This window comes from Bactrocera oleae, chromosome 5 (assembly GCF_042242935.1).
Source record: "Bactrocera oleae isolate idBacOlea1 chromosome 5, idBacOlea1, whole genome shotgun sequence".
NCBI classification, from domain to species: domain Eukaryota; kingdom Metazoa; phylum Arthropoda; class Insecta; order Diptera; family Tephritidae; genus Bactrocera; species Bactrocera oleae.
Window position 1 is genome coordinate 53,383,045 of NC_091539.1, and position 12,680 is coordinate 53,395,724.

The window sequence follows — 12,680 nt, forward strand, 5'->3', positions numbered from 1 at the left end:
TATGTGTTTATCCATTTAAGGCAAAATAGGCCAGTGGTGGCAGTGTATAAATCTATGTTCATCGTATCATGCATATTCTATCCGCTTTGGACCAGATACTGCTTAATAGCAGTAAAGTGACCTATAAACCTATAGAAACAAGCTTAAAATAAAAATAAAATACTTCCACGTTACTTTAGCGTGGTTTATATATTTTTGCCTTACTTCCTTACAATTAAAAAATATATATATTGTATATATAATATATATATATAAGACTATTATTGAAAAAATACGTTTCATACACTGATTAAATTTCACCCGGACTGACAAAAGAAATTTCACGCATTTTCATACAAATTTATTTATCGCCTTTAAACTAGTCTTTCTTTTGGAGCCAACACAAGCATGTCAGTGCTTAATCTAATTTCCTTTACACATGTTAAAAGCTTTGCCTTCGGCGAATGACTTTTAATGACTAAGCGATGTTTTTCGTTTCGATTTTGCCCGATTTTGCCACAATCATGCTAAAATGTGACGGCACATTATCATGGTGAAAAGTCCATGAATTCTCTTCCCACAAAACGAAGTCTCGATTGATAGTTTGTGAAATGAATTCACGGAGAACCACATCACGGTAATAAATGAAACCGATGAGCACCACCTTCATTTTTGGCCGACTTTAACATAGTTTTTTCGTTATCGGCTCAGAGCGTCGCAGCGCCAATCGCTTAATTGTTGAAGAGTTTCCACATCATATTCATAAATCCACGTCTCGTCACCAGTAATGATGCGTTTGATGAATGTAGGGCCTTCAGCTACGTTTTCAAACATTGTCAACTTTTGTGACCTCTACTTGACGTATTTTCTAAAACGTGTATAGCACTGACATGCTTCATATCGAAAACATGAACCAAAATGTGTTGAGTTGTTCCTTTAGAGATGTTGAGATCCTCTGCTATATCTCTGATGCCAAACCAACGATTTTCAAGCTTTTTCACTTTTTTCATGGTCCAATTGTTAACCTAACTTTTCGCGTCGTAAATAAACAGCTGCCGGACAGACACTAATTGACATATTGTAAACAAACTTCCCACGAATATAAAACAAGGTTGTATCAATCTAGGAAAAAAAATTTTATCGATTCGGTTTGCGCCCGCAGTTTAAATGTACCAGTCAAATTATATTTGTCAAAAGATTTGAAATTCAAGTTTAAGTAGAAAAGTGTCGATGAGTGTTAGTAACTTAATATTGTTGAAAATGGCGATATATAGTATATATTTGGTATACTTCTAGTTACCGTTGATGAATTCAGACAACGAAAAATGTGTATATCGTAAACTGAGTATTACGGCCGTAAAATCCTAAATATGGTGAAAGCTTTCCCTATTTATGTGGTTGGCAAGACTTTCTCTTCAGGAATTTCATCAATTTTTTCATATACAAGTTCAATGAATATGGTACTCGTAACTCTTTCCTAATATACTAGTACAAGTATTAATAAAATTCCGTCTCTTTAAAAAGAACACTTTTGATCCAGTCAAAAACACTTGGTAACCCTGTCCAGATAAAAAGGTTTCCTTTTTAAAAGTCAGCCAGCTAAATGTGCAAATATTTGGCATTATTACTATATTATGACCTATTTGACTTTTTATCCCATTATTTAACTCGTGTAAGTCTCCATCAGCAAAAACAACGTTGCTACTTCAACGCCTAGGTTGCACCAAAATAAAAATCCCCAAAAAAATGTGAAAAATTAAAATAAACATGCATTGAATGCAATTGCAGTAATTAAAATTAAAATTGATGAAAATAATATATTCATGTTACAGCAGCTGTGAAATTAAAACTCTCTTGCACACATATAAATACATATATACCCTAAACTATATTTATTTATATATCTAGAGAACGAGTCGACACTTTATCTTTAAAAACACCACCTTTGCATGTTTGAGACTCATTTAATGACTGCAATAGGCGTCAAATATAATATATACAGGCATGCTAGTATACAATAAATATTTTTTTTAAGTCTCGTCACACTGATTCGTTTTTATTTGACTATTTTCTACGCTTTTCCTCTTTATTGTCCTAACTAATTGTGTTATTGTCAGAGATTGCGCCACATCAAATTATGTGTGTTAATATAAATTTGCTTACTGACATTTTCATTACGGCATGCTAAAATGTTAAATAAATAAAATTCTGTACTCATATTTGTACTTGACTTTATTTAGCGAGTGGAATATTCCGTTAAGGATTTATCAAACATTTGCACAAAGCGCGTTCCCACCAATTTATTAAGGTGTAAAGGACTGATAAACATTTAACTAAATTGTTGTTTGTGCTAAACACTTCTGAAAATTTAAATAAATATATTTGTTGTCGTTGCAGACATCATCGCATATATTTTTAGAAAATACTTATTGTCACTAATTTCTCCAAAATTTATATATGGGCTTAGCATTTGTGTGCAGTAGGCGTGAAATTGACATCAATTTGCATTCACTACAATAGAAGGTGCGAAATTGTATTAAAACTTGAGTCATTTTGGTTGACACTTAATTATTTGAGTACATCAAACGTAGTTTTATATTTAATCACACCTAATAATAGACAATGATCAAAAATTGGAGAAAATTTAAATAAATACGCAGTTCTATTAAGAAAATTCTAAAAAATAAGGAACCAAAACTTGAGCCAATTAAATAAATAATACAATACTATGCGTAACATAAAGAATGAGTATATTCGGTTTAATACAAACCAGCCTCTTTCTATACAGTACAGTTATATATTGTAGAATAACATATATTGTAATTTGATATTGTCTTTCACTTTTGCTTTCCATATATAAATAAATTCACAAAATTTCTTGAGCTTCTACTTTGATTTTATATATTTAAAAATATACCATTAAAATGTAATCATGTTTTTGAGGAATAGCGCGCCCTCTCGGTAAAATTAAATTACAGATTGAGACACATCAGGCACAAAAATCACAAGAAAGTTCTAGATACTACTTCAAATTAAATTAAATTTCAATATATTTTAAATAAATCGTCTGTGAGAACTGAGAAATTACATTTCCCTATGCAATTAAAACTTAAAATGATTAAAATTTCATATTGTGTAGGCTAAAGTTGTACTTATATAGATACACATAAGAATAATAAAACGATCATCTGGTAATTGAGCAAAAAGCTGCCAATGGAATACATAAATCAAGAGTCCATAAATAACATAAGCATATGATAATTTCAAGTTTAGTAGTTTATGTCATGAGAATGTCCTTATTAAGAAGCTTTGACTGTACAACTCACTAACTAAGCAGCAACCATTATTCGATTGCAAATTTAGTTACTAGATTTCAAAGACATTGTGAATTGTTATATATAAGGTATAGTACAAATAAATCAATTATTTTTACGTTAAATTGAAGATTGCGTGTAGCATAGTTGGAATGTTATCCGATTTATGTCAAATATACACCGTATAATACGCAGTGTATAATGTGTATTATTGCCAATGTGAAGGTACTTTCATATGGCCACTCTCATAGAAACCCTTGTCTCTATTAACAATAAGGTGGTACAGTCGATTTTCACAAGCTTCTCTTTAGACGAATTTTTACTTTAGTACAACGAAGAATTTGAAAATGCTGAAAGCTCATTTATTCTTTTCGCTACTACTTGTATATGATTCGATAACTATTGTATACTCATATTTTATCTCCTAGATTAAAGCTGTTGACGCATTTTAAAGGCAAACAAAGTGTTTCATAAAATGACCAATTACATTTATACTCGTATGCTTAGATAAGTATTTTTATACCCTGAACTCGGTATATTAAGTTTACCACAAAGTTTGTAACCCCACCGAAGGAAACGTCGAAGCCCTTTTAACGTATACATATAAATAATCAGTGTGACGACCTGAGTTCATTTAACCATTTCCGTCTGTCTGTATATATGCGAACTAGTCACTCAGTGTTAACTAGAGATAAAATAAATATCGATCTGAAATTTTGCTCACGTTCTTTTTTCTCCAAAAAAGCTTTTTATTTGTTGAAACCGCCGATATCGAACCACTATAGCATATAGAGGTCGAACAAACCGACTGATCAAAATGAAATCCTTATGTCTAAGACTTTTTTATTTGACAAGATATTTTTACCGAATTTGGCATGGTTTATGCGCCAAGGCAATGCTGTAATATACGAACAGATTGTTCAGATCGCATCCCGTACTTTAGCATATAGTTGACATAAAAATTTACCGATTCATTTACCAAAATCAAGTGAAAGGTCTTTTTATATCCTTTTATGGTACAAAAACTGCACCTTTGAAGGGTATTATAGCTTCAATACAGACGAAGTTTACGTTTTTTCTTGTTGTTTTTTTGTTTTGTTTTTAAGATAAGAAAAACTTTATTGTCGCCTATTGATTTACATAAATGTTTTTATAATTTTGAAATACCGATGCAGTAAAATAAAGGGACAAACACAAAAGCATAAGTATAAATAATACTTTTAGTTTCGATGGCAATGTTGATCAACGTTTTATTTATAAATGAGTGTATAACATTTACGTGTTTTACATTTCAACTATTTTGCTTACAACGTTTTAATTGCCTTCTTCATTTCTTGCTATCACAAATTTATACAGATATACAAACATGTGTGCATATAGGTATATTTACACGGTAACATAGATTACTAATAAATTGATTTTTGTATTTTTTTGCAATTTCTTATGCCGTTCACATATGCTACGTAGAAATGGCGTGTTTTCAAAGAGATCAGCGAACTATTCATACTCGTGCCGTCACTACTTGGCCTCAAGGGCAATCTCGATATGTGCCTCGCATCACGTCTCTCCACACAGGTTAATTTGGGTAATATGACCTCACGCAAGGAAGTCATCCGTATGATTGTCGGCAATATAGCATTGGTCCAAGTGCAGGCGACGGTTGCGTCCTTTTTGGTTGCAATATTTGCCATTGTTGTTGGTTTGGCGATGGATGGTACATTCTTTTTTGAACATGTTATGCTGCTGATCGCGTCCGCTATGTTTACGGCGACCTCATCGTGCTTTGTATTAGGTAATTGATTAAAATAAAGAATATAATATTAAAAATATATCCTTATATATTCACTAAGCAAGTTTTCGACTTTTGGTATTTTTAATAACTATTAACAAATAATTTTTCTTCTTTGCAGATTTTGTATTAGTGGCTGTGATATTATTGTCTGAGAAATTCCATTTAAATCCTGATAACTTGGCAACACCGTTAGCGGCATCTATTGGTGATGTCGTTTCAATAAGCATGCTCTCCTTTATTGCTTCAATACTATTCGATCACATAAGTGAGTAAAAATTTACTGCTCATAGATATTGCTTTACTGAAAAAGAAAACTATATTTTTAACTGTTTTTATTTATTTTATTTACTACAGAAACTCATTTATGGATCACATTTGTTATAGTCGCTTGTTATTTAGTGCTTTTACCCATGTGGGTTGCTATTGTGCTCAAAAATAAATATACTCGTCCGGTATTGAAGAGTGGCTGGGTGCCGGTACTATCTGCGTTGTGTATAAGTGGGTGAGTAATAATATAGACAAATATATTTGTATACTTTTTATATTTTGCTTATAAGCATAATATAGTTAAAACCAAATTCTGCACTGAATTGTTTTCCGCATAAAAACTCTAACTACACTTAATTAATTCATACAAAAAAAGCAGAAAAAGCGCATTTTTATTTTGGCTCAAAGCAAAGCATATATAATTTGAAAGCATAAACTTAATAATAGTGCATCTTTAAAATTTTTTCGTAATTATATAAAATTAATATATTAGAATTCAACCAGGGTTGCAAATAATGCATTGAAAAAAATAATTGAATTATTAATATTTTTTTTTGTTACCCCAAATACGAGATTAAAAATATAAATATTTAATCCCACCTACATACAGTAAATAAATAAAAAAATAAAAAATAAAAATTTTAATTCAAAGCATATAATTAGGAATTTAAAAATGAAATTGTTTAAGAATTAACATTTTTCCGCGTTTCCGTTCTTTATTTATAATAATAAAAAAATTACATTTTTTAATTTTTAATTCAAAAAGGAAAATTGAATTATTAATCCCAACATCGGGATTAAAAAATAACAATTTAATTATTAATCCAAAATGTTTGAATTACTGGTACTTACATATATCCGATCAAATGTCCATTTAAACTTCGAAACCGAAACAATAAAAAAATTGTCGAAAAAACCAAAATTCACAAAAGGCACTAAAGGTCATCTTAGCCGAGGCTTATAATAAATGTATGGAAAATTAGATCACACGTTGGAATGCTTGTATGGGATGAGGGCTTTTTTTGAAGGCGATAATAAAGATTTGTATTAAAATATGAGAAAATATAGTTTTTCGTTAGTACGGGTCAAATTTGATCAGATGGTAACACATTAATATTCTGCATTTGTTGAAATCAGCTTCAAAAGGACTAAGGAGAAAAAGCTATCCGTTCTAAACGATATATAAAGTACTAATATAATACGAATTATATCTACCTTAGATGCAAATAATAAGCAAACTTCCGCTTTGTTTTAGGTAAAACTTTAGTGTACTTCTAGATTTACATATACTCACAAACTATTATATTAAAAAAAAAATAAAATTAAATAATTTCCAAATCGCTACCAAATCGCACTGAATCACCAACAAGGAAATAAATTTTGTTTAAAAACAAAAAATGTTAACGAACTTTTCTAATTACATTCATAGCAAGCTTAAACGCATGCCTAAATACTTAAAACAACACCAAAAACAACGAAAAAAGTAAAAAATTAAATAAAAAAGCGGTTCAGCTTTGTAGCTTTCAGGTCATAAATTTAAAATAGAACTTTGCTCAGAGGCACTTAAAATAATTTAAATACACTTTCGACCAAAAAACACTCTGTAATTTGATGAAAAAGAAAATCAACAATCAAAAAATCATGCTCGAAAACTTACGAGCATGGTTAACTGGAATTGACGTCAGGCACTTACAAGTATATTAACGTATTCTTAAATTTCGCAAAAAACCTGACAACATCTGACACTCATTTTTAAAATGTATAGCAAAAAATAAATACAAATAAATTCATTATTCAAAAAGTTGCCAATAAGTGTCTACTTGTGAATAGTATTTACGTAAGCTTAATAGATCTGAAGCTTATATTCAAGAAGAGAATGAAAACACTCTTCAAAATTAGAGATTACAACAAAAGTCAACCTCCATGACGTATACGCAACATTTCCTTTGGAATTGTTTTGCACTTCTTATTTCTCATTAATTTATAATTATTATTTTTTTGATGAATGGAAATAATTATTTTATATAATTTTGTTTTGCATTTTCCTTTTCAGCCTCGGCGGTCTTGTGCTCGATGCCTCTGTAGAAATATTCAACGGATTCGTCGTATTTCAACCAATTATTAATGGTATTGGTGGTAATTTGGTATCGGTGCAAGCGAGTAAAATCTCAACAATGCTGCACCAAAGCTCAATTATTGGCATTATACCACCACATACGAAGATTTTCGAATGGCCATGGAAAGCACTGTTCAAAGGAGGTTGGTTGAAAATGTTTTGCTTTATATTCATTTAAAATTCACGGATTGTTATTTACAATTATTAAATGCGTTATTTAAAGAATTCTAAGCAACGCTATATTTATATACATACGCGAATGTTTTGAAAAACTTCCATTTTTTTTTTAATCATTACAGTTATGTATATCGTTTTGAAACCAAATTATGTCAGTTACATTATTTTCGTTTGTAGTGAAACTATCGATCAGTTCCAATTTTTATAGGTCACATTTATTTGATACTAACAATTTTTTTCTTGCGAATTTTATGCATTGTAATATTTATTAATTTTTTAAAACGAATATATATTATTTTGTTTATTATATAAACCATAATTATTATTTTTGTTAGTTTTTTTTTTTACTTTTTTACTCTTATTCCTTAGAAACAGCACATTAAATTAATAATAAATATGTATGTATGTATATCTAACAAAATGTTTCCCTACTTTTCAGTTCCATATGCTAAAACGGCGCGCATACTCCTTGGCATGTCAATTCCCGGTAATATTGCGTTCGTGTTTGCTGCCGATTACATACACATGTCCACGTCCACGGTTACTCTTGCTTTCGTTTTATCTTATCTGACGGCGAGTTTAATTCAGGTTAGCACAGAAATAATCGTTTATTTATTTTACATAAATTTTTATTAATTATTAAGTTTGGTTCGCTCAGTTGACAAAAATTAGAAATTATGTTACAGAGACTTCAACAGATTGGTCAGGATGTTAATGCTTTGTAAGTTCATCTGAAACTAGCAGACTTATATTGCAAACTGATTGTCTGCGTAGCATCAATCTGGCTAAAAATCGCAATCAAAGACTTTTACGCAATACATTCTAACATACAACAGTGCCTCCCAAATAGCACTAAAAGGGGTTTTAACCTTTAGTCATTCGCAAAAAGCATTCATGAATCGAAAGCTCATATCACTAGATTATTAGAAAATTGTATTCAAATATCATAACCTATACCTACCAGATCAACATAATGTTAACGGAAGAGGAACGTAGTCTGAGGCCTGACAGGGTTTTATCAAGACGAAGGCAGTCTCGACATTAACTCCCCATTTTTTAAAGTGTCAACAGCACATATTCAGGCGTCGGAATACATTGATAACCAGCCCTGATTTCAACCGAAAGCTAGTCAAGATGTGCATGACCTCATTAGCAAATGCATCACACTCCTTCCGTATTAGACTTTTTTGAGTGTCCGGTCACAGCAGAATCGCCAGAAGCACATAAGCTTACTAGAGAGTACACGCTTACCCAAATATCATTTGATTGAAAACGGTCGCTACTCCGTTGTCCTCTCCCGCTCTAGCGCTGGATCTAAAGACCTCCCGTGAGCTCGGCAAGCGCTGGTCAACAATCAGAATTCATGCGGCTGCGAGATCCTGCTAACCCAGAGTGAACCGAATAGGTCCCCTGAACTACTTGCCCTTAGCACATTTCGTTTCGCCGCAATTTTAGGTGCTCTGACTACACAAGTCCAATAGGCTTTAACGCGGTGCGGCTAAATAATTTGTACGACGCTTTTTGCCAAATCTATGTGGAGGCATTCGACGTGGAGTCATCTAGGCACTTTCTTCTCTACTGCCTAGATTTTGCCAGGCTGAGATGAAAATATATATGAGTGGCTGAAATTTATAATTGTATTAACCGCCTTAACAAATTAATGGTAATCTCAAAACGCTTCGTCGATTTATGAGGGTCAGGTGATCCATTTTAAGGAGTTTTTTGGTATCACAAAGAACCGAGCTGTCCAAGTGAGATTCCGCGCTACCTTTGGCACGAAGATCAACCCCAAGACCTAACCTAACCTCACCTAAATATTGGTGATAGTTCCAGAGCTAGAAAGTAAGGCACAAATAATTAGGTTCTGCGACAAAAAAAAGATGACATAATAGCTGTTAAGAAGAAATGTGAATTTTTGAATCCGTACATAAATTTCTAATTTTTGAGATATCGCCGATATCAGACCCCAATAGGCTATAGCTGCCATGCAAACTGACCGATCTAAATCAAGTTCTTGTATGAAAAGTTTTTTATTTGACGAGATATCTTCTCGAAATTTGAGATTAAATATTACCTAAGGCAACGCTATACTTGTAGTCTCCGAACGAATTGTTAAGGTCGGACCACTATATCATATAGCTGCCAAACTGAACGATCAAAATCAAGTTCTTGTATAGAAAATTCTTTATTTGTAAAGGGTATATACTATATAACCGAAGTTGACTATTTTTCTTGTTTTTAATTAAATTATATAATCTCGCAATACTTAACTTTATTAATATTTTGTTATGATTTTAGGTTATGTTACTGCTGTATATTGCCCACGTTATTGTACATGCAATGTGGAAATGGAAAATCGATCCCGATAACTCATCGATTCCTTATCTGACTGCGCTGGGCGATTTGCTGGGTTCAAGTTTATTAGCGCTGTCTTTCTTCTTCCTGCTTTCGATTAATCAAGAATACGGCACCGAACTAAATGAACTTAATGCCTCGAACTGAGAGCGAGAAAATAAGCGCCCCAAATAAATTACATACACATGTTAATAAAGGAGAGAGGGGTGTGAGGCTTCAACGTTTAAAATAAAACACAAAACACAACAATTAAATGAAAGGCTTTAAAGTGATAAACGAAAAATTATTGAAAAGAAGAACATGAACAGTTTCCCAAGCCGAAGCGTGGTAAAGCAGCAACAAAATGCATATATTTACCTACCAACCTTCAGTACGTACCTAAAGAGCATTAATTTATTTTTTTAAGCCAAACCATAAATAATAACCTTATAAAATAAAACATGAAAAAATAAAATAACATTAAAACGTTAAAAATCGATGATTTTAATATAAGTATGTGTATTTATGTAAAAAGTTATTAAATATTATTAAGTTTCAATATTTATAATTTTAAAACGAAAAGTGGAACTTTGGGGTAGAAAATATGAAAACGAAAGGGGTACAAATGAAACAAACTGCAAGTCCGAATATTTGTAATAACTGTAAAAAATATGTAGAAATGAAAACAATTTATAAGCAGAAGATAACAAAACAAAAAAACAATAGCAAGGCAAGTATGTGTGTATATACGGGTAGGTTAAACGAATTATGAGCGAATTTATATGAATGGCAAAGATATAAAAAAAAAATCGAGTTTTGAAATTTGCTGGAATTCAAAATGTAACGCCTAAAACGCAAACCAAATCATACACATACATATGTATTGTATTCAATTGTGAAAAGACTTGCATACAGATAGTATTAAAAACATATAATATATGTATATTTGTAGATGCTTACACCAAAATGTATGTATGTATGGCGGTGTAGTATATTCTACAAATGCAATTATAAACTCGTTTTCTCGGCAGCGTTGCAGATCAATACAATAATATTGTTAATAATTATATGCGTAAAAAAAGAATTACTACACAAAAAGTGTCATAAATAAAGAAATACCATTTAATAACCAAATATTCATAAAATAAGCATAATATGTGTAATTAATAACGACAAGTGGGATTTTTAATAATGTTTCGTAAACTAGCTTGAGTTTGTTTAATTGAAACAATGCAATACAGTCAAATAAATTAGTACTTAGTTCATTACACCTTGTTAAAATGCAAAACGAAAAAAACATACATAAAACAACTCAATTATTACCTAATAAGTGAAGAACGTGAAACTTAAACAAACGGCATGTTTGAAAGGCTTTAAATTGATATTGTTTGGTTTTATTATTATTTTTATATTTTTTATTTTTATTAAATTTTTTTATTATTATTTATTAAATTTTTTTATTATTATTTATTACATTTTTTTACTTATTTTTTATTTATTTTTTTATTTTTTCATATTGTGTTTGCTTTTTGTTCTACATTGCAACCATTTGTAACACATTCTTACACACATTACCCTAAACCACCGGTTAAAATGTAAATGCTTGTTATATGCCACTTTCCAATTGCAGCAAATGGTTGTAATTCTTTAATTCAAAATAGTATTAAATTAATTTAACATATTCAAAAAAAAATAATATCGCCAAAAAACACAGATTCCATTTTTGTAAATCTGTACACAATATATTGCTTGTGAGCATGCAAATTCTAATGCTCACTTAAGAATTAAGAATTTATGCATAGAATTATGATTTTAATTGTGCGGCAGAATTTGTTAGATAATAACTTATAGTGTAGATAAAGATAAAAAGTAAACAAGTATTTGTGTTCCAAAACTAAACAGTTATGTAGTTAAACAGCTTAAAATTTATTTAAATAACTGAAAAATGTTGTGTTAAATTTTTACTTGCAACTTTCAAAGTAAAAGCTATTCTCCAATGTTCCCATACTTAATTAAACATATACGTATTTAGTAATTTAATTTATATTTTTTATTATTATTATGTAATTATAATGGCATTCGAGTTAAATTTTCATGCTACGTGTACATGAAGCCGCGAGCAGATTTTTATGGGAAATGTGATCGATATTAAAAAATTATTTTTATAATAGAAATTGTAAATTGTGTACGTTACTTTTTAATTACTTTATATTATGTAATAATTTTTATTTACATAAGAATTATCTAGAAAAATAATTTGTAAGTAAACAACCAAATAAAAAAATATAAATAAATTGAGAAATAAAATGTTTCAAAAAAGCCTTGGTGCTCGTTACTCTTTTGGGGGTTGAAGGAATTATTTTTCTGTAAGCTAAACTATGTTGACATTTTAATAAAAATAAGCTTTGCTTTTCAAAAGAAAACCAAAGTGGTAGAAAACGAAGCATGCAAACGTGAAAAAATTTACACTTTAAAACTTGTTTAATATGTACATAAGACCACTCTGTACTTATTGAAATATATTTAGCTTTTTGTTCGTACTGTACCGCGGCCAAGGTTGATATTTCATTCGAGACTCGTTCAATATAAATTGTGAAGTGCGCGAAATACTAATAACGTCTGTCCAATTCGATTAAGTAGGTTTGATAAATTTAAAGGCTTTTATTTACAACATATTGCCATATACATCAACGATTTAGTG

At 30.6% G+C, this 12,680-nt stretch overlaps 1 protein-coding gene across 3 annotated transcripts in view; it reads left to right on the forward strand.

Moving 5' to 3' along the window:
• LOC106622744 (solute carrier family 41 member 2) overlaps nt 1-12,298 on the forward strand; it is a 66,483-nt gene extending 54,185 nt beyond the window's left edge. For all 3 annotated transcript variants that reach the window (XM_036378528.2, XM_036378525.2, XM_036378523.2), the window contains exons 3-8: nt 4,761-5,085; nt 5,204-5,350; nt 5,440-5,587; nt 7,406-7,611; nt 8,085-8,233; nt 9,944-12,298. In XM_036378528.2, coding sequence (XP_036234421.1) covers nt 4,761-5,085; nt 5,204-5,350; nt 5,440-5,587; nt 7,406-7,611; nt 8,085-8,233; nt 9,944-10,147 — 1,179 coding nt within the window. In that variant the 3' untranslated portion in view covers nt 10,148-12,298. The remainder of the gene's footprint in view (nt 1-4,760; nt 5,086-5,203; nt 5,351-5,439; nt 5,588-7,405; nt 7,612-8,084; nt 8,234-9,943) is intronic.
• The last annotated feature ends 382 nt before the right edge of the window (nt 12,299-12,680 follow it).